The sequence below is a fragment of the Podarcis bocagei genome (genome assembly GCF_964188305.1).
Source record: "Podarcis bocagei genome assembly, chromosome: 4".
Lineage (NCBI taxonomy): Eukaryota > Metazoa > Chordata > Lepidosauria > Squamata > Lacertidae > Podarcis > Podarcis bocagei.
Genome location: NC_138128.1, coordinates 20774779 through 20794509, shown reverse-complemented (window position 1 = coordinate 20794509; position 19731 = coordinate 20774779). Strand labels below are relative to the sequence as shown.

Below are 19731 nucleotides of genomic sequence, written 5' to 3'. Positions count from 1 at the left end.
CTGATTTAAGGCATTACACTGGAGCCTTCACTTCTGTTTTGCCACCGGAGATCTCAGCTTGCTTTTGTTTTGTGATACTTACCGTATTGGCCCGAATATAAGCCCCAAATTCTGACAGTGAAAAGTTAAAGTGTGGTTTGTATTCGTGACCTTATGCCACCGGCAAAGTGGTGTCGTTCCTCCCCCCAGGAAACAGCCCAGAGCACGGGGCAGTGGCGCGCAGCCTGCCCACCACTCCCAAGCCTCCCCCGGCACCAGCTTGGGGAGGCAGTGCTAGGAGTGCCGGGAGGCGGTATTGTCAGGAGGAGGGTGCGCAGTGCGCTCGGAACTGAGCACCAGCTGCCTCCGCCCCCCTTTCAGGGTGGTGGTGCCAGGAGGCAGGCCACACACACAAATAATTTTAAAGGTGTGGCTTATTTTCAGGTGCGTCTTATATTCGGGCCAATACGGTACTTCTCTGTTTCCCCTTTCTTTGGGAAAATTTCCCTGTCCTCTGCTGGGATGATCACAGCAAGCTCTCCCACGTCCCTGAACAGGGATGTCACATAAGCCTGCAACCTGAGCCACTGAAACCGAGGACAACTATACCAATTAGATTGTCTAAGGATCATTAGCTCCTCTTGGCCACTCACTTAGCAAGGGGAAGAGCACACAGCTCAGATTACAGCCTTTGGTGACATTTCAGATTTAGGCTCATCAGAAAGAGAAACCATATTTCTGCTAGACCTATCATTCAGTTTATAAAAGAGAATTAGAATCAACCTCCCAATGCTTTAATCACAAAGGAACTAAAAGTGTCCTGTTTCTCTCTCTCTCTCTCTCACACACACACACTTATTTTCCAAGTGATAGAATACTTCTGGTAGCAAGTGGCTGTAGGTCGTGCTGAATTTTTCAGCTTTCATATTCCAAAAACGAGGGGTGCTAAAAAGTTCTAACATGACTTGGGAATTCAAAAGATAATTGTGAATATCTTTGTTGCTTTCTTTCTTGCCAATTGTTACACATCTCAGTACTTAAACAAACATTAAAAAAACGACAAGCCTCTGGAACAGAATTCTGGTGACCACAGTCCTCTGCTACTACCGGTAAGGGCTCTCAAAGCCTCTCTTGGTTTTAAGTAAGGCTGAGGGCTGTTTTTTTAGTTTGCCAAGATCCTAAAACAAAGCGAATGGGAAACGCCCAAGGTGTCCAGGGAAAGTACTGCAGCTCAACAGGGGAGCACCTGCTTTGAACGCAGAAAGCCCTGGGTTCAACTCCTGGTGTCTCCAGGTAGGGAGGGCTCTTTGCAGGAGCTATGGAACCAGAAGACAGCAAAGCAGGGAGGAGGGAGGGGGAGACAGAGTCCCCAAACACTACAAGACGGATCATATCTTAGCAAAACAGCATATATAGATGGCCCTGCTTGCTGGCTTCCCAGAGGCATCTGGCTGGCCCCTGTGAAAACATGACGCCAAACTGGATGGAGCCTTCGGTCTGACTCTGCAGGGCTATTCTTATGTTCTTATCCAAGGCCGGTCAACTCATTTTGGCACATGAGGCAGAAAATTCCGCAAGTGCCTCTCCTACTTGCAAAGCTTCTGTTCTTACACCCCATATTTAATCCATGGGCCTCTCTAATTAAAGGATCTTAGGTAACCAGGGTGGAAAAATATCTCTCTCCCCCGTGGCAATGCACCTTATCAGGAGCTGGAGGGCCTAGAGGCAGAAACATTTGATTCTGTGTGTAGCTGTGGTATGGAAATGGAGGCATGGAAAATCTTCCACCTGCCAGGATTGCCACAGGGTCCTCCTGGACGGGACAAGCTGTAAGAGGCCTCCTCTGTTTGGGCAGGCTGTAGCTTTGCCTGAGCAACAAGATCTTCCTGGCTCTCGTGTGCGTTTCTGAGTGTTCCTCGCCTCCGGTTCCTGGCGTGGTCTCTTGGCTCTGACTCCCTGGCTCACCTCTGACAGCCGTCTGTACCTCAACCTCAACACAGTGCCAGCCAAGAGGAGAAAACCCTGAGCTAGGGTAGACTAACGGCCTGGTCCCAGGCAAACCCTCATAAGCTTAAAAGCAGGCCTGCGTTAGCTCACAAAAGACAAAGCGGTTGCTTGCCCAGAGCACTGGCCCAGCGGAAGAGGCAGATGGACAACCAACAAACACGAAACGATAGAGCCAAACTCCTAGTCGAGATGTGCACAGGCCCATGCCAGCAGCCCCGTCCGTCAGCTGCACGGAGCAACTGTGAAATCCTTCAAATTAGGCAGCTCTTGGGGGGAAGCTGGAGAAGGTACTCCCAAGTTCCCTTCAAGGCAGAAGCTGCACAGAGAGATTGGCAGCAGAAATACAGGCCCAGCACAGCTGCAAGTGGAGAGGCAGGCCTGGTGAGGGAGAAAACTTGCCCCTCTCTTATAAGCAATGAAAGGTTATTTAACAAGGAGGAGCAAGGCACTAATAAGTTCTACAGAATATATTTTACATTAAAATAAAAAATAAAAAGGGCAGAATGAGCTAAGCTGTATTCCCGACAGTTTTAAGGAACTTAAAGGTTCCTTAGCCCTCAAATAGCCCCTTTTAAGCGCAAATTTCAACGTAAGCCTAGAAACGAAGAAGATAATGGTAAGATTTGTAGAGGTCATTTTTCAAGCTTGTCTCAGGGCAGAGATTGCCCCTCAGCGCCCTGTGAACCTTACTATGCACATTCAGGAATGCAACTTTTGGCCTAAGGGAGTTCCAGGATGCAGTTCAGTTTGTTATGGCAAAAACAAGGACTATGTACATCATCCTACCCAGAAAATCTCCACAGAAGTGCCTGTAGCCATCAAGATTAGACAGACAAGCCAATCCATGAGTTCAGCCACTTTCTTCAAGAACTTTGGCCCATTCAGAGGTGTCTCTCTGTACAAACGGGGCGGGGAACCAAAGGTAGGGGTGGGGGCAGGGAATGTGGCCTACCAGGCCTATCTATCTGGGCCTCAGAACTCTCCCTAGGCCACAGCCCTCATCGGTATGGATCACACCCCAAGTGTTTTTGCCTGGCTGGAAGGTGTCCTTGAACTCTGACAATGCCTCTTGCTTGTTTCGATGGGGGGTGGATGACAGAGAGGGATGAGTGCATGTAGCAATTTGCCGACTGTGCAAAGGTGAAGTTTTAATTCGTTGCTCTGCTCACCTTTGCTTGTGGCCATGCCCACATCTGGGATGTGGCCCTCACAGGTTTTCCCAGAAGGCAATGCAGCCCTTACACTAACTAACTGCCTCTGGTGTAGTGCCTTTTTCAGCCATTCTGGGAACATGACTTGAGGGGTGAGGTAAAAATACCTTAAATAAGCAAATACAGGAGCCAATTCCCATATTTGGGGCCTGACACAGAACACCCTTTCACTCGTCACACAAAGGTAAATTTGGCTCTGCCACATTGTGTACATTTAGCAGGGAGCTTCACCCAACTGCATATCCCCAACAAGTGAAGCTTTATGAAACGCATTTGGAAACACAAGTCTGCTGCATCCAACCTTAAGATGTTTAGGTTTGTGGCATGTGAAAGAGACTCATTTGCCTCTAACCCATGCTCAGTTTATCTGTGGCTGAAGACACTTCTTTTAGGATCAGGTTTTTGCCACCAATACACAGAAGCCTTTGTTAATGTTTTAAGACCAAGCCACTACCTCTGGAAAGTATTGGTGGTGGTGGGGAAAGGAAACATATTTCAGATTCAAATTATCTAGCTGGACGACCTGCACATGGCAAAATACTCATTTTAAATGTTTATCTTCTCCCCCTTAACGCAAGAGCTGCAGCGGTCCTGAGAAATACGTTGTAAGGTTTGCACTTCCCCTTATCAGAAGAAATGCTAGGTGCCCTGGAGCACTTTTATAACTACCAGGGAATGGGAAAAGTAAAGATTTACTAGAGGATATTTTATTGGCTGAAAGAACCCAGTCTCCACGCCAGTCCCCGCTATTAAAAATGGAAGCATAATATAATTAATGTTTACCCCCAAAGGCGATTGCCGAAAAAGGGTGGGGAGAGTGGGGTAGGGAAGAAAGGATTTGCCAATATTTGTGATGACTCGAAAATGTGCAAAGGATGAGGGGCGGGGGGGGGGGAGAGAACCCTGCAAGGCTGGAATAAATGAAAATAAATGTGCATTTCTCCCAGGGAGCCTTGAGGTTTCCTGTATGATGTGCAGAGGATAATTGTGCTGTGGCTTAGCAGTTAAAACACGTAGTTTGATTGTCTGGTTGAAGATCGTCAGCTGCTCACACAGCTGTGAATCAGACAAGGTCGGAGATGATGAGAGCCAGCAACGTTTCAGCATCATAATCAATTTGTAGCATCAGCGGCCTGATGGGTGCTCTATGCTGCCACCCACTTCTCTTCCCAAAGTTCATTAAAAGTTCCCACCAAGAAGAGTGATGCACCCTGCTCCTCTCTTCCCCGCCCCATCTTATCTCATCATCCAATCAGCCTTGAGTCCCACTACTCAAAAGTTGACAGCTTTGTCCCACCTCGCCACTCTCCATATCCTTGAGCTGTCTTTCTTGGAATGAATTTTCAGTGAAACAATGCATTTACAATTAGAGTATTTTATGGCTTGTATAACAGTCCAGGCCCTAAGCGCCCATTACTAAAATCTGCTGCGCTGGCCTGTGCATGAAAAGAAAAGGGAAGAAACTCATCCAGTGACTATGCATTTTTTTTGCCAGGTGACCAAGATGCTTATTAGAATCATGAGAAGCATCTTGTTCTAATATATGCAAGAATTACTTTAGTCCTCCCACAGAACTGCTTTATACCAAGTCTAGTCCATTCAGAAGATCCCCTGAATGATCAGACCAAGCATCGATCTAGTCCGGCATCCCATTTCCCACGCCAGCCAACTAGAAACCTCTAGGAAGCCCACAAATAGGGCATGAAAAATCAGTAATCTGAAACCGGAGATTGCATATAACCATAATGGCTAATCATCGCTGATATTTTCCTCCAGTAATTTACCTAATTTGCAGTTTTGCAAAGCAATTTCCCCTAATGTAGTGCACAACTACATCCTATGACAGCAGATTCTATCAATTACGTGCGCGTGCGCGCTCTCTCTGTATGTGTGTGTGTGTGTGTGTGTGTGTGTATATATATATATATATATATATGCAGGTTTTGGTGTCTTCGGGTGTCTTCCCGTGTAAGAGTTGGGGTGTCTAGGCGACGTTTCGACGAGGTCTCACTCGTCATCTTCAGGCTGGTGCTTTCGGCTTCTTGTTACTGGAACAGAGCAGGATCTCAGTGTATGAGTTCCTATAAATACTGTTGAGGGGGTGTGGTGTATAGCCTCCAACGTTCTGGGCAGAGAGGAAGTTCCCAGGTTAGTGTGCCTTTTCTTCTTTTGTTCATTAATTACTTGAGGGATATCTTGAGTGATTTCTTGAGTGATATTCTGAGTACCACTTAGGAGGGTCATTAGGTGTGGATTAGTTGCTAAAGCTTTCGTGTCTTGACCTCTTGACCTTGTGAAGAGTTTTTTCTGAGAAGATGGCTGTACTGCACTTAGTTGTGCTCTGGCTTGGCTTCGTGTATAGGGGCGAGCTGTGGTTTTGTGCCCTGTGCCAGCCAGATCTGTGTAGGGATTGCAGGGGGGTGCAGCATCCGGAGGTGCCACTATGGTTTGGCTACTGGATGGTGTCTGTAATTTATCTGTGGAGAGGGTCTGGGTTTGGGTCTGGTGTGGTTGATTGGAGATGGCGTTCTGTGTGCCTCTGGTTCTGGTGTCGGTTTTTGTGGGGAGGGCTATTTTCCAGATGTCTGGCAGGCGGGACGTATCGTCACGCTTGTTCATGTTGTGAGGGTGTTTCTCTATCTCGATGGCTTCCATGATTATTCTCTTGTGGTGGTGTTCCATGTTAAAGAGCAATTTGGAATCTGAAAAATTAATTTCGTGTCCTGTTTCTTTCATGTGTTGGTAAAGAGAGGAAGTTTTTTCTTCTTTTTTGACGGCATTCTTGTGTTCTGCGATACGTGCATTTATTCGCAGAACACAAGAATGCCGTCAAAAAAGAAGAAAAAAACTTCCTCTCTTTACCAACACATGAAAGAAACAGGACACGAAATTAATTTTTCAGATTCCAAATTGCTCTTTAACATGGAACACCACCACAAGAGAATAATCATGGAAGCCATCGAGATAGAGAAACACCCTCACAACATGAACAAGCGTGACGATACGTCCCGCCTGCCAGACATCTGGAAAATAGCCCTCCCCACAAAAACCGACACCAGAACCAGAGGCACACAGAACGCCATCTCCAATCAACCACACCAGACCCAAACCCAGACCCTCTCCACAGATAAATTACAGACACCATCCAGTAGCCAAACCATAGTGGCACCTCCGGATGCTGCACCCCCCTGCAATCCCTACACAGATCTGGCTGGCACAGGGCACAAAACCACAGCTCGCCCCTATACACGAAGCCAAGCCAGAGCACAACTAAGTGCAGTACAGCCATCTTCTCAGAAAAAAACTCTTCACAAGGTCAAGAGGTCAAGACACGAAAGCTTTAGCAACTAATCCACACCTAATGACCCTCCTAAGTGGTACTCAGAATATCACTCAAGAAATCACTCAAGATATCCCTCAAGTAATTAATGAACAAAAGAAGAAAAGACACACTAACCTGGGAACTTCCTCTCTGCCCAGAACGTTGGAGGCTATACACCACACCCCCTCAACAGTATTTATAGGAACTCAAACACTGAGATCCTGCTCTGTTCCAGTAACAAGAAGCCGAAAGCACCAGCCTGAAGATGACGAGTGAGACCTCGTCGAAACGTCGCCTAGACACCCCAACTCTTACACGGGAAGACACCCGAAGACACCAAAACCTGCATTCCTGTACCCGTGAAAATCTACGAAAGCATATATATATATATATATATATATATATATATATATATATATATATATAGTGCTTCCTGTTGCTTGTCCTGCATCTCCTGACAATCAGTTTCATTAGATGGTCCCAGGATTTAATTTTACAAGACTATTTTGATGGAAGCGCTAATCTCAGCAGAGGTGAGGCAAGATGAAGCTACCTTGGACAGCTCCAATCAGGCATCAGGTTGAATACTGTACTGCAGGGGTTGGCAAGGTTTACCTCGCCTGGGGCGGTTCACTCCCGCGGAGATCGCTTCATGGGCTGGATCACGTCTGCGCAGACCCTATTTCTGGCTTTGGTGTCTGTGCAGACGCAATTTCCGGTGTCTGCACATGTGCAGACACGATTTCCGGCATCACAGAAGCGTGTCCCAGCTTAGCACAGCATGCGGGGCGTTGCCGAGCAGGCAGCTTGGTTCGGGGGCCGTTTAAACGACCCCCGTGGGCCGCTTGTGGCCCATGGGCTGCAGGTTGCCGACCCCTGCTGTACTGCATGAGAACAGAGCTCAGATGTTGCTTTAGCAGGAGTTAACTATTGGACTGAGTCTCATATAGGAAGCTGCAGCTCTGCCTTACTAGCAAGCTATACTCTGCCTTTATGGTTGGAGGCAGCATTATTTCTGAAGACCAGCTGCTGGAAACCACAGGAGGAGAGAGATCACTGCTGTACTCAGGCTTCCCACTGGCATCTGGTTGGCCACAGTGAGAACAGGATGTTGGACCAGATAAGCCACAGGACTGATCCAATAGGCTCTTCTTATGTTCCTATCTATGTGCAGGACTAGTCTTTTTTTTAAAGTCCCTAAATTATACCTGGTCTGATTTACACTGTGCAGGGGATAGGGAATGTACACTCAAATTCTGATTTGTAATTCAACCTTTAAACATTGGGTTCATCAATTAAAATGACCCATGTTTGCTTTCCAGCCCCTAGCGTAGATGTCAGCAACTGAGACAGAGATTTTTTTTTTTATAAAAGCATGATATTAACAGCATAAATATTTACTCCAGTCCTAATGCAAATGCAAGCATTTCCCATCAAGGCTGGAGGAAAGTTCTATATATGGGAAACATCACTAACGTCCATGAAATCTTGTTTGAATTTGAGGTTTGGCTGTTTATTTTAAAGGTTATCAGGCAAAAACAAAGCCTTTCACTATTTCAGTGCAGTACATAGCAAACTCCTTCCTCCAGCCACAACTTATTCTGCCTGAAACCTACTGTCAGTCCGTCTAGCTCAGCATTGTCTGTTCTGACTGCCAGGCAGGAAAAATTCCCAATTCAACCTAGGCTGTGTACACAATATACCTTCAAAGCACATTTGAAGCACACTCATATGAAGTTAGACCAAGGGCCACACTTACTCATCCCTGATTTATGGCAACCACACACAGTAGAATATACCTTTTCAACAGGTATGTAGAAGGGATGAGAAAGGTAGAATGGGGGGGGGGTTGATGGGTGCAGCAGTCATTGGAACATGTTAACACCAAAGCACTGGAGAAGATAACAATAATTTTATTATTTGCATGCCACCCATCTGACTGGGTTGCCCCAGGTTATGTTGGAGGCTTCCTACATAACAAAAACAAAGCAAACATCCAACATTAAAAACCTTCTCAATACAGGGATGCCTTCAGAGGTCTTTGGAAAGTTGTGTAGTTGTTTATATGATTGTCATCTGACAGGAGGGCATTCCACCGGGGGGGGGGGGAGAGAAGCAACTGCTGGGAAGGCCCTCCACCTGGTTCCCTGTAACTTTACTTCTCACAATGAGGGAACTGCCAGGAGGCCCTTGGAGCTTCATACTGCGCCAAGGGCCATCTGGCAGTTCCCTCACTGCGAGAAGCCAAGTTACAGGGAACCAGGCAGAGGGCCTTCTTGGTAGTGGCGCCTGCCCTGTGGAACGCCCTCCCACCAGATGTCAAAGGGAAAAACAACTACCAGACTTTTAGAAGACATCTGAAGGCAGCCCTGTTTAGGGAAGCTTTTAATATCTGAAGGACTACTGTATTTTAATAATTTGTTGGAAGCCACCCAAGGGGCAGGGTATAAATAATAAATTATTATTAAAAAGGTATAAAGGTAAAGGACCCCTGACAGTTAAGTCCAGTTGCATACGACTCTGGGGTTGCGGTGCTCATCTTGCTTTACAGGCCGAGGGAGCCAGCGTTTGTCCGCAGACAGTTTTTTCCGGGTCATGTGGCCAGCATGACTAAGCCGCTTCTGGTGCAACAGAACATCGAAACCACAGCAGCACATGGAAACGCTGTTTACCTTCCCGCCAGAGTGGTACCTATTTCTCTACTTGCATTTTGATGTGCTTTCAAACTGCTAGGTTGGCAGGAACTGGGACCAAGCAAGGGGAGCTCACCCCGTTGCAGGGATTCAAACCACCGACCTTCTGATCTGCAAGCCCAAGAGGCTCAGTGGTTTAGACCACAGTGCCACCCGGGTCCCTAAATTATTATTATTATATAATTATTGGAGCTGCATCTCAGAGTCCAGGCTGAGCGACGGGGGTAGAGACGTTCCTTTATGTATACAGGGCTCAGGTCATTTAGGGCTTTGAAACACTCTGAATTGTGCTTGGAAACATACTGGGAGCCAATGTTAATCTTTTAGGACTGGTGTTATATGGTTCCGGCAGCCGCTCCCAGTCACCGTTCTACCAGCCACATTCTGGATTAGTTGTAGTTTCCGGGTCACCTTAAATGTAGCCCCATGTAGAGCACATTGCAGTAGTCCAAGTGGGAGATAACCAGAGCATGAGCCACTCTGGCGAGGCACTGCACAGACAGGTAGGGTCTCAGGCGGCATATCAGATGGAGCTGGCAGACAGCTGCTCTGGACACAGAATTAACCTGGCCCCAGGCTGAGAACCTAGACCTTTAGGGGAACAGTTACCCCATTCAGGACCGACAACTCAATGCAGAAATTGCTGATCTAGATGGACCAAAGTTCTAACTATGTGTAAGACCGGTTCCTATGTTCCATCTCCCCACCAATACTATATTTAACATTGAGTACCAGCAAGTACTCTTAATTGGTTGGTAACTTTCTGTCCTGGGGGCCTAAAACTGTACAAGCTGGGCTAATCAGCAAGGCAGACGTGATCAAGGCACTTCCAGCATCAAAGAACTCCCCCCCCCCATGAGCAAATTTGTCTTTCCAAACAAATCTTTACACAAGTAAATCAGAGACCCACACTGTCATTACTTGTCCTTTGAAGTCAAGGAAAAACTAGCAAGAGTAGCCACTTACAAGGACCTAAGAAAATACAGTTCTGAGTGTCTATTAAGCTATGCTACTTGAATAGTTATTAAGTCCCATTTCATGCATTTTTCTATTCAGGCATTCAGAAGGTACACAAAAATGCCATTGAAAAAAAATGAGGGAAAAGACAACTAAAAATATTCCCTCTTTTGTAAAAGAATGCATTATGCTGTTTCTTTCCCAGACCATTCGAATAAAGAAAGCTTGTGTTGATAAAAGTAACTCTCACACAAATTGAACGATTAAAAATGTCAGTCACATGTAGCAGGTACATCCTGCTCCAATAACACCACTTATTTGCTTTTATGCAAAATTTGTTTCCTTTGTGGGTGGGAACCCAAGACAGGAAAACCACTTACGTCTACCTCACTTACAAAGAAGAGCAGACACTTTGTTCATATAAGAATGATGAGCTATTTAACTTTTTTTTATATTTGAAAAGAGGGACTCTAGTTACGTATTTAGCAAAATTACTTTAAAAGAGACCGAGAGGGGCTTCACAGACGGCTCCAAAAATAAAAAACTTTTGTTATCAAAATCCTACTTTACTCTGTAATAAAATGGTTTTAGAAGGTAGCAGATTAAAAAAACAACAACAGAAAGAGGATACAATATAAATATATAGTTCATCCCCTTGTTATAGGAATTCTGAGGCATATATATACATCATATGTTCATAAAGCTACAAGGCAAACGGTGTTCTCGAAGCTACCAGCATGAGTTTGACCAAACTGTGGGAGGCAGGGGAAGACAGGAGTGCCTGGTGTGCTCTGGTCCATGGGGTCATGAAGAGTCGGACACAACTAAACGACTAAACAACAAAGAGCACAGGACAGAGCCAAATGGCATTTACTGCTACTATACTGTTAAAGGCAGTGGCGTAGCGTGGGAGGTGCAGGGGGGGCCGGCCGCATCGGGCGCAACATCTGGGGGTTAGGGTTAGGGGGCGCAAATCCACGGGTTAGGGGCGCAAATTACTTGCCTTGCCCAGGGTGCTGACAACCCACGCTACGCCACTGGTTAAAGGCAAAACTGAAAGGGTCCCACAGAGGTTTGACAACCATCTGCTGGGTGTACACTTATTTATTTATTTATTTATTTATTTATTTATTTATTTATTTATTTATTTATTATAGCATTTAGATCCCACCTTTTCCTCCAAGGAGCTCAAGGTGGTGTACAAAGTTTACCTTCCCCCAATTTTATCCTCACAACAATGCTTTGAGGTGAGCTAGGCTGAAAAATGGCAAGGGGCCCGAGGTGAGCTGTGAGCTTCATGGCTGAATGGGATTTGAACCCTTTGGGCTCCCGGGGTCATAGTCCAACACTCTAACCACTATACCACACTGGCTTTATCTCAATTTCCTGCATCAGGCACAATGTGGTACACCTAAAAAGCCCCTGCTACAATTCTGTGCTTCATTCAAATCGGCATGCAGCAAAAGTTTTTAACACAGCAACAAGCCTGTGTACACATAGCAGAAAAAATGCAAAGACCAGAACACCTTTTCTAACCCTTTTTTAACAACAACAACAACAACAACAACAACAACAACAACAACAAAAAATTATTTATACCCCGCCCATCTGGCTGGGTTCCCCAGCCACTCTGGGCGGCTTCCAACAAAATATTAAAATACAATAGTGTGTCAAACATTAAAAGTTTCCCTAAACAGGGCTACCTTCAGATGTCTTCTAAAAGTCAGGTAGTTGTTTTTCTCTTTGACATCTGGTGGGAGGGCGTTCCACAGGGCAGGCGCCACTACCGAGAAGGCCCTCTGCCTGGTTCCCTGTAACTTGGCTTCTCGCAGCAAGGGAACCGCCAGAAGGCCCTCGGCGCTGGACCTCAGTGTCCGGGCAGAATAATGGGGGTGGAGACGCTCCTTCAGGTATACAGGACCAAGGCCGTTTAGGGCTTTAAAGGTCAGCACCAACACTTTGAATTGTGCTCGGAAACATACTGGGAGCTGCTTTTTTAATGGCTGCTTCAAATGTTATGACCCTCACAGTGAGGCGGCCAAAATTTTGCACGGTAGTGATATGCACACTGGCTGTAAACAGCGAGTTAGGAAGTGGACTATCACCACCTGGCCACTTGTCTGTGATGAAATCAAGAGCAAATGGTTACCACACTTTTTTTAAAAAAAACAAAACCCCACAGCTGCCCCCTAGCTCAGCCATCCTATCAACTATTTATTTCCCCGGGTCCACCCATAAAAACACACATTGTCATTTTCAATGAGGCCTGTTAACAACAAGTGTGCAATACTATACAGAGGAAGAAGGCGAGGACAAACAAAGGACTGGGGGTGCTAAAAGATCGCAGAGAGCTTAAATGCATTCTGAGCAGATAACCAGCTGCTACAGAGTAACATCATCCACTCCTAACACTTCGCTGATTAAAAGGCAACTGTAACCTATCTTTCAACCAAGTTTCCAATGCAGCTAACAAGGCATATTAGACACAATATAAATTAATACAAAAACATACTAGAAATGCAGAAGTATGGAACAGAGCAGCAGAATCAAGAACAGGAGCTAATCAAGGCAACCCCCCCCAAAAGCCCCTCCTGAAGAGGACTGCTTTGGTTTCCTGCTGAAAAACCATGGAGGAAGCAAAATGGAACTTCCTTAGGGAGTTCCACAGCTATGATGCCATCACAGAATTCCACCAAATAGTTCCTCTGCAGATTAACTGTTATTACTGCAGTGGTACCTCGGGTTAAGTACTTAATTTCTTCCGGAGGTCCGTACATAACCTGAAACTGTTCTTAACCTGAAGCACCACTTTAGCAGCGCCGGAGCACGATTTCTGTTCTCATCCGGAAGGAACGTTCTTAACCTGAAGCACTATTTCTGGGTTAGCGGAGTCTGTAACCTGAAGCATATGTAACCTGAAACGTATGTAACCCGAGGTACCACTGTATTACCTAAAGACCCAGTGCTCCTCCAATTCTGGATATTTCATTTGCAAAACATTCTGCCTTATATCCGGGGGAATTGTTCATAGGTACCAACATTTTTGGCCATTTCATCTTTAGAGGGGCAGATTTGTGTAATGTGCACTGACATCTAGAAGACAGGAACCCAATACCTGATTGCATGAGCCAATCTCTCCATTTAGCCAGAATAAATTCAGACTGCCTGTTTTCCAGCTCTGTTACCTCCCCACAACATCACAGACAGTCAGCTGAAATACTCCCCAACATCTTCCCAGTCTTGAGCCTCCACCCTCCACCCACAAGGAGCTTACAGGTAACCCATTTCAAGAAATTCCAGTTCCGTGATTGCATCCTTTGACTAACAACTAAGCTCAAGCACTCCAGATTAGGAGACAATACGCTTTTGTCCAAAAGTACGTGTTAAAAGGATGGAAACTTCCATATGCTTTTTTGCTCTTGATTCCAAGTAGAATGGAGGAGTTAAGAAGCAGCAAAAGAACGTTAAGGAGAGTCTGGCTGGATCACAACAAAAAGTCTATCTAATGCAGTACCCTGTGTCCCACAATGGCTAAACAGATACCTATAGGTAACTCCCACCCCCAATGCAAGAGATAGCCCTCTCCTGCTGTGGTTCTCCAGCAACTGGTCTTCAGAGACAAGCTGCCTCAGCTCCTGGAGGTGGTACAGCCATCAGAGGTAGCAGTCACTGGTCCTCCACACTGTGTGACCTATAAGGGCAAAAAAGGGTTTTGTTCCGTATAATCAGCTTCCTGCAATAACAAACAAGGACTATGCACAACCCATATATTTTAACATCACTGCTCTTCATGCAGTCACAAACACCTAAATTTTAAAATAATGGCATCTGAGGTCAAATATACTAATGCAATTTACTCCTATAAGTGAAATACCATCTGATACAACAAAAGAAGACTCATTATTACACACTGAGCAAAAAGTTCAATGCTAGCATTCTGTTTTAAAAGCATGATGGAAAGCCTACTTGTAAACAGAACCCAGTGCACCAGACAGCGCTTAGGTAGAATTTTTTTTGCCGGGGTGGTGGAGGAGAGAAATAATATTCTAAACTGGGTAGGAAGAAAGGTTTTGCTAAGCTATATTTCTGCCACAAATCTGGATTTAACTAATGTACATAAAGCTACCAAATTTCAACACAAGGGGTTTCTGGGGGGATGTGTTGGGATAGAGAAGAGATGGTTTTCAAAGGGCTCTGGGCTATAAAAGTTTATATTTAGCTTGAAATGCTTCTACTTTTTAAAGAGTGACACAATCCACCAGGCATTTCTCCTGAGAAAAGAACCCATCAAAATGAGTGGGGAGCCACAGAAAAATGCTACCGTGTTCTTGCACAGCTCCTGATTTTTGTAAGGTGGCCTGGAGAAAAGAATTTGGGACTCCAGGCAGCATACAATCACACAAACACACAAGCATTTGCTTCCCTTCTTTGAAAAACAAAATAAAAATGTTTATCTTAACCAAACATCAACATCCATTACAAGGTATCAGTAATAGACTTCAACAAATAACGAATCTGAAATTTAGTTGATTCTTAAACCCACAGTGGTTGTTCCTAAAACAAAGTCCCAATCATAGGGATAGTCTGCATCCTGCTATCCCTGGAGATTTGGGCTGCAGATCTATGCCCACTTACTGGGTGCAAATGAGCCTTACTTCCGAGGAAGAACATAAGCTTAGGCTGGGGCTCTTAGAGCCCCCCCCTCCCCCAGTGTGGTGAGTGCACAGAAGGAGCGCAAGAGATGCAACCTATCAGGAGTTATGAGAACAGCTGCTACCCTTGGGGGCCTCGATTTGTGCCAGATCGCTGTCACAGCTTTCCCAGCAAGTCTGACTTGCCAGAACAGCTGTAGGAAACCCGAAGACCCTCGGATCATAGCACAACAGAGGCAGAATAAAAACGAACACAAGCAAAGCACTTCAGGTGGTGCACCAAGTATTTCATTTAACACACCAGCAAGATTCCTCCCCCAGCACCCTGTCACTTCCCCCAGCCACTCTTAGCATACAAGCAAAAGAAAAGGGAGGGAAACCTCCTTGTATTTCATCGCTGATTAACCCGACACAGATAATAGGTCTGCAGCTAGGGAGTCACTAGCCGATTCTGCCACTCCCCAAGCCCACCCGCGCACCCTGCAATGTAAAAAAGCTACAGCAACCTTTCCAGGCATCCCTTGCAAAGAGGAAGGGAGCGACACATGGTATTTGCACTGCTGTCCAAGACAAAACAGCCTGTCTCGGCAAGTAGAAAGGCTACAGAACGTGGCGTAAACCAAGAACAAACTTCTATGGCCAGAAATAATAATAATGATAAAGGCAGTGGCACGAAGTTAATTCCTTGGGTCGGCTAGAAGAAAGAAAGTTTTTCAGTTCCGTTCCCCAACTGGGGACATTAGGGATCTCCTGCTAGCTCCTTTCTTTCCTACAATAAAAAACACCCCCTCTTTCAATAAACTTTCCCTTTAAACCAACCATTACAGCATCTGCTGACTTTACTCAGCTGGCAGCAGCATGTGAAGCCTCATAGCTTAGTTAGAAGAGCTTTAACAGAGCAAGTTTGTGATCACAGTCATTACTGCCAAGATGCTCAAACTGCAAGGTATTTTTAAAAAGGAAAGAATGGAAGACTAGGCTTTTGTCCTGCTGTGCCCTTTAAATGGCTTCTACCCAAACCAGAGGTGCGAATGACCGTAAAACAACAACTTCGCTACTTGTTTAAGTCAAACAAGGGCAATAAATAGGAAATGGCAGCAAATCCCGAACCCCCAAAATGAACAGCCCGAGACTTGCCTCGCCTCCGTGCCCATCAAATATCCCAAATATGGAAGGATGGGTCTTGTTCACCAGGTCAGTGATTACTTCGAACCTGTCCTCCATGTGGTCTCTCCGGCCTTGGATGGAGTAAACGGCCACGTTGTGGTTCTTAAACTCCCAGGTCTTGGAGAACTCGGCATCCAGCACATCCAATCCGCCGAGCCGGTCATTCTGCATGATCTCCGCCACTTTGCCCTTCACCATCTTCACGGCGTCCCTGCTGGACTTGACGATGGTTTTCACTTCATCCGTATGGAAGAAGTAGCTCCACAGTGCCAGGCTGATGCATAGCAGGAAGAGGGTCTCTGGTCTCAGCAAGAAGTAACGCATGATCCGACCCAGCAGAGAGAGCAAAGTCATTGTATCCTCTATCATTTATTACGGAGACAGTGGATTTCCCCCTCCCTCCTGAGCATGCACCGCACACCCGCACAAACCCTGGCGATTGGGATGGGTCTAAAGACAAGGCAGCAAATCAGTGCATGCTCCGGTAATACAAACCCACTGAGGGCAGGGTTATCATCGGCTACTAAAGCTGCCTCCTCCTCCTCCTCCTCTCCCTGTACCACTGCTTCAGGCAGCTCGAGTCACAGATGGCTGGGAGTAGCTCTGGTGTCAAGTAGTACGAAATCAGCACACCACTTCTGTGCAACCAAGGGCAGGCTGATCTGCCTCCTCTTCTGGCTCCTGCTGTTTCCAACCAGCACGGGGCTCTGGAGAAGGTGAACTGCAAGAAAACAAGCATCCGCACATGAGCAAAAAGGGGGAAGGGGGGTGGAGAAACGAGCACTTAAAAAAAAAACACCAAAAAACAGCAGCAAGAAAGAGAGATCTGTCAGCCTCTGTGTGCTATTGCAAAGAACTCTTCCAGCCAGGATGGAGGAGAGGAGGAAACAGCCTATGTTCGAGGGAGGACACAAAAGGACCCCTTCTGCCTTCTCCCGCCTGCTCCTCCTCTTGCTGCTGTTTCCCGGGCGCTCGCTCCCAGCTGCCCAGAGATGCCTCCGAAGTAGGACAGTAAATCAATTCATGCTTTTGCCGTCTGCAAACTCCAGGCAGAGCACACTTTTATCCAGAGGCAGCCCGGAACAGTTGCTAGCAGAGGCTCCAGGGGAGCATAGAGAGAGAGAGAGAGAGAGATTGGAAGGTACCGAAGGAAAACAACAACAACCACAAAACGCCACAAGGAGAATGCGCATGGAAAAACCAGGAACAATGAAAAGGAAAAAATAACAAAGGGCCACGTGGGCTTTAGGAGGTGAGGACTGCATTGGAAAGCAAGACAGGATTACAGGGCAGCAGCATAGAGGAGCAGTAGTAGAAATCAAAAGGGAATGAATTATTATACTATTAATATTATTATCACCTTCAGTGGGTAGAGCTGGGTCCTATTAAAAAGAAGCAGGGGTGGTGTTTTGTTGTGTTTCTTGTAAAATAAACAAAACAAGGCAGAATGTCACAATCAGGAGGGCCCTTAAGGCGAGCCCCCAGAACTGCAGGGTCCTAAAAATAAGGAGCAGGGCTTTAAAACAAGGCCCGCTTGGTCACTCCTGGTAAGATAATGCAGCTCCCCAGGAAATCCCCGGCACGGGCGCTTGCACCAAGGCTCCCTCACCCAGCTGCCATGCAGCCTTTTCCTTTGCAATACCCAAAAGGCATCGACCACCCGCATCATGGGCTCTCTTTGCAGCCCGTCTGATGATGGTGAACTTCTGGGGGTGGTGTCTTGTTTTTGTGGAGGGGTTATTTCTGCTTCTGGCACGGGCTCCAGTTTGCAGGCCACGAGGGCGAAGGGGTGCGTGCCTGGGGAAGCGCGGACTCCCAAGGAGGAGGAGGGAGAGAGGGAGGGAAGCGCTTCCTTTCCCCCAGCCCTTACACCCACCGACTGTACCATCCCGGAGCTGCTGCAGAGATTTGCATGCTCAGGCGGCCGACCTCGCCGAGGGAGAAAGGCGGCGGCAGCAGCAGCCCGCCTCGCGCCTCTCCGCCCGCTTTGCTGCAAGAAGAGGGGAGCGAGCTGCCGGCTCCAATCCCCGGGCCGGCCAGCCAACCAACCAAGCAGGCAGCCAAGCGGCCGGCTCGCCCCTCGCCTCCCTCGGGCCTCCGCTGCGCTCCCGGATACCACTCGCCCCTCGCCTCGCTGCCCCGCCGCCCCTTCCCCGGCCGCCGTCACCTGCAGGGCCGCCCGCGAGACACCTGGCTCAGCCTCGCCGCCTCCGCCGCCGGTCCCTCCCACTGGGCTGGGCTAGTGGCCGCCGCTGCCTACGGATCCCAGGAGCCTTCGCGCAGGAGCGCTCTCGTACGATTGGCGGGAGGCCGCGCCGCGGGATTCTGGGGTTTGTAGTCCTCGAGGGCGGGCGGGCTCTCTTGCGCCCTCTACCAATGAAGTCATCATTATTATTTATTTATACACCTCTTGCCTACAAAAAAAGCAGCAGCAGCAACAACAACTAGTACTACTACCAGTAGTGGTTTACAGGAAGATAAAATAATAAAACGGAGGGGGGGGGGGAATACAACCCTACTTTAATACCTATATTAGTCTTCCTAGCTAGGACTGATGGGAACTGTAGTTCCACCACTGTGGTTCTCAACCTGTGGGTCCCCAGATGATGTTGGACTACAACTCCCATCATCCCTGAGCTCTAGCTAGGGGTGATGGGAGTTGTAGTCCAACAGCATCTGGGGACCCACAGGTTGAGAAAGGCTAGCAGCGCCGTGTTGGTTACCCACTGCTTTATACAGTTATAGATTTTTTTTGGGGGGGGTTCCCCAAAACCTAGAAATTAATGTGAGGGTTTTGATCAATTGGGATATGGATTAAAGTTCAGAACTGTGCCAAACAGGGAATTCCTGGGTTGGTTTATGCAACCCTGGCTGGCTGGGGGAAGAGCAAACCCATGAACATGACCACAGGTGTTGATGGGCCATTGGCGAGTGAGACGTTACCAAGGTGGCGGGGTGTATGTTTGAGGGCACGGGAAAAGGGTTTCTGAGAAGAAGAAGCAGGAGGAAGGGGGGAGATCCGTCTTGGGCAGGGAGGCGGAAGGTTGCCTGCACTGCTGTGGGCCATGCAGTAAGAACTGGGCTCCCTCCACGCAGACTGAAGGTGTAAGTAGGCGAATAGACCATATTTCTTAAAGTCACAACAGTCTCCACCATGTCTTCCGTTCTCCAAAGGAACCAGGCAAGGAGAGGGGCAGGCACCCGATTTTTGTAACAATACTATAAAGAAGAGAGCCACTGTTGTGGTCAGAGCGTTGGACTTTGGAAGTCCCTCCCTGGAGAAGTTAGACTGTCTCCCTCCTTGTTGTCTTTCTGCCGGCAGATGAAGACTTTCTTGTTTCAACAGGCTTTGGGGAATTGACTGCTTTTAATGACTGTCATGTTGTTTTAAACTGGAATTATGGATATGTTTTAACCAGATGTTATATATGTAAAAGTAAGGTAAAGGACCCCTGGATGGTTAAGTCCAGTCGAATTTTCAGGCTAAGGGAGCTGCCGTTTGTCCGCAGACAGCTTTTCTGGGTCATGTGGCCAGCATGACTAAAACGTTTCTGACCAAAACACAACGGGACACCGTGACGGAAGCCAGAGCACATGGAAATGCCGTTTTCCTTCCTGCCGCAACAGTACCTATTTATCTACTCATGCTGGTATGCTTTCGAACTGCTAGGTTGGCAGGAGCTTGGACAAAGCAACGGGAGCTCACCCAGTCGTGCAGATTTGAACTGCCAATCATACAACCA

At 47.1% G+C, this 19731-nt stretch overlaps 1 protein-coding gene across 2 annotated transcripts in view; it reads right to left on the bottom strand.

Moving 5' to 3' along the window:
- PPM1L (protein phosphatase, Mg2+/Mn2+ dependent 1L) overlaps positions 1–18239 on the bottom strand; it is a 180613-nt gene extending 162374 nt beyond the window's left edge. Inside the window, exons 1-2 of one of the 2 annotated variants that reach the window (XM_081190575.1) lie at positions 18156–18239; positions 15955–16709 (exon numbers count right to left, since the gene is read on the bottom strand). In XM_081190575.1, the coding sequence (XP_081046701.1) occupies positions 15955–16357 (403 nt within the window). In that variant the 5' untranslated portion in view covers positions 16358–16709; positions 18156–18239. Of the gene's footprint in view, positions 1–15954; positions 16710–17348; positions 17521–18155 lie in introns of those variants that run through there. The other variant, XM_081190576.1, reaches the window with a different exon arrangement.
- Positions 18240–19731: the final 1492 nt, after the last annotated feature.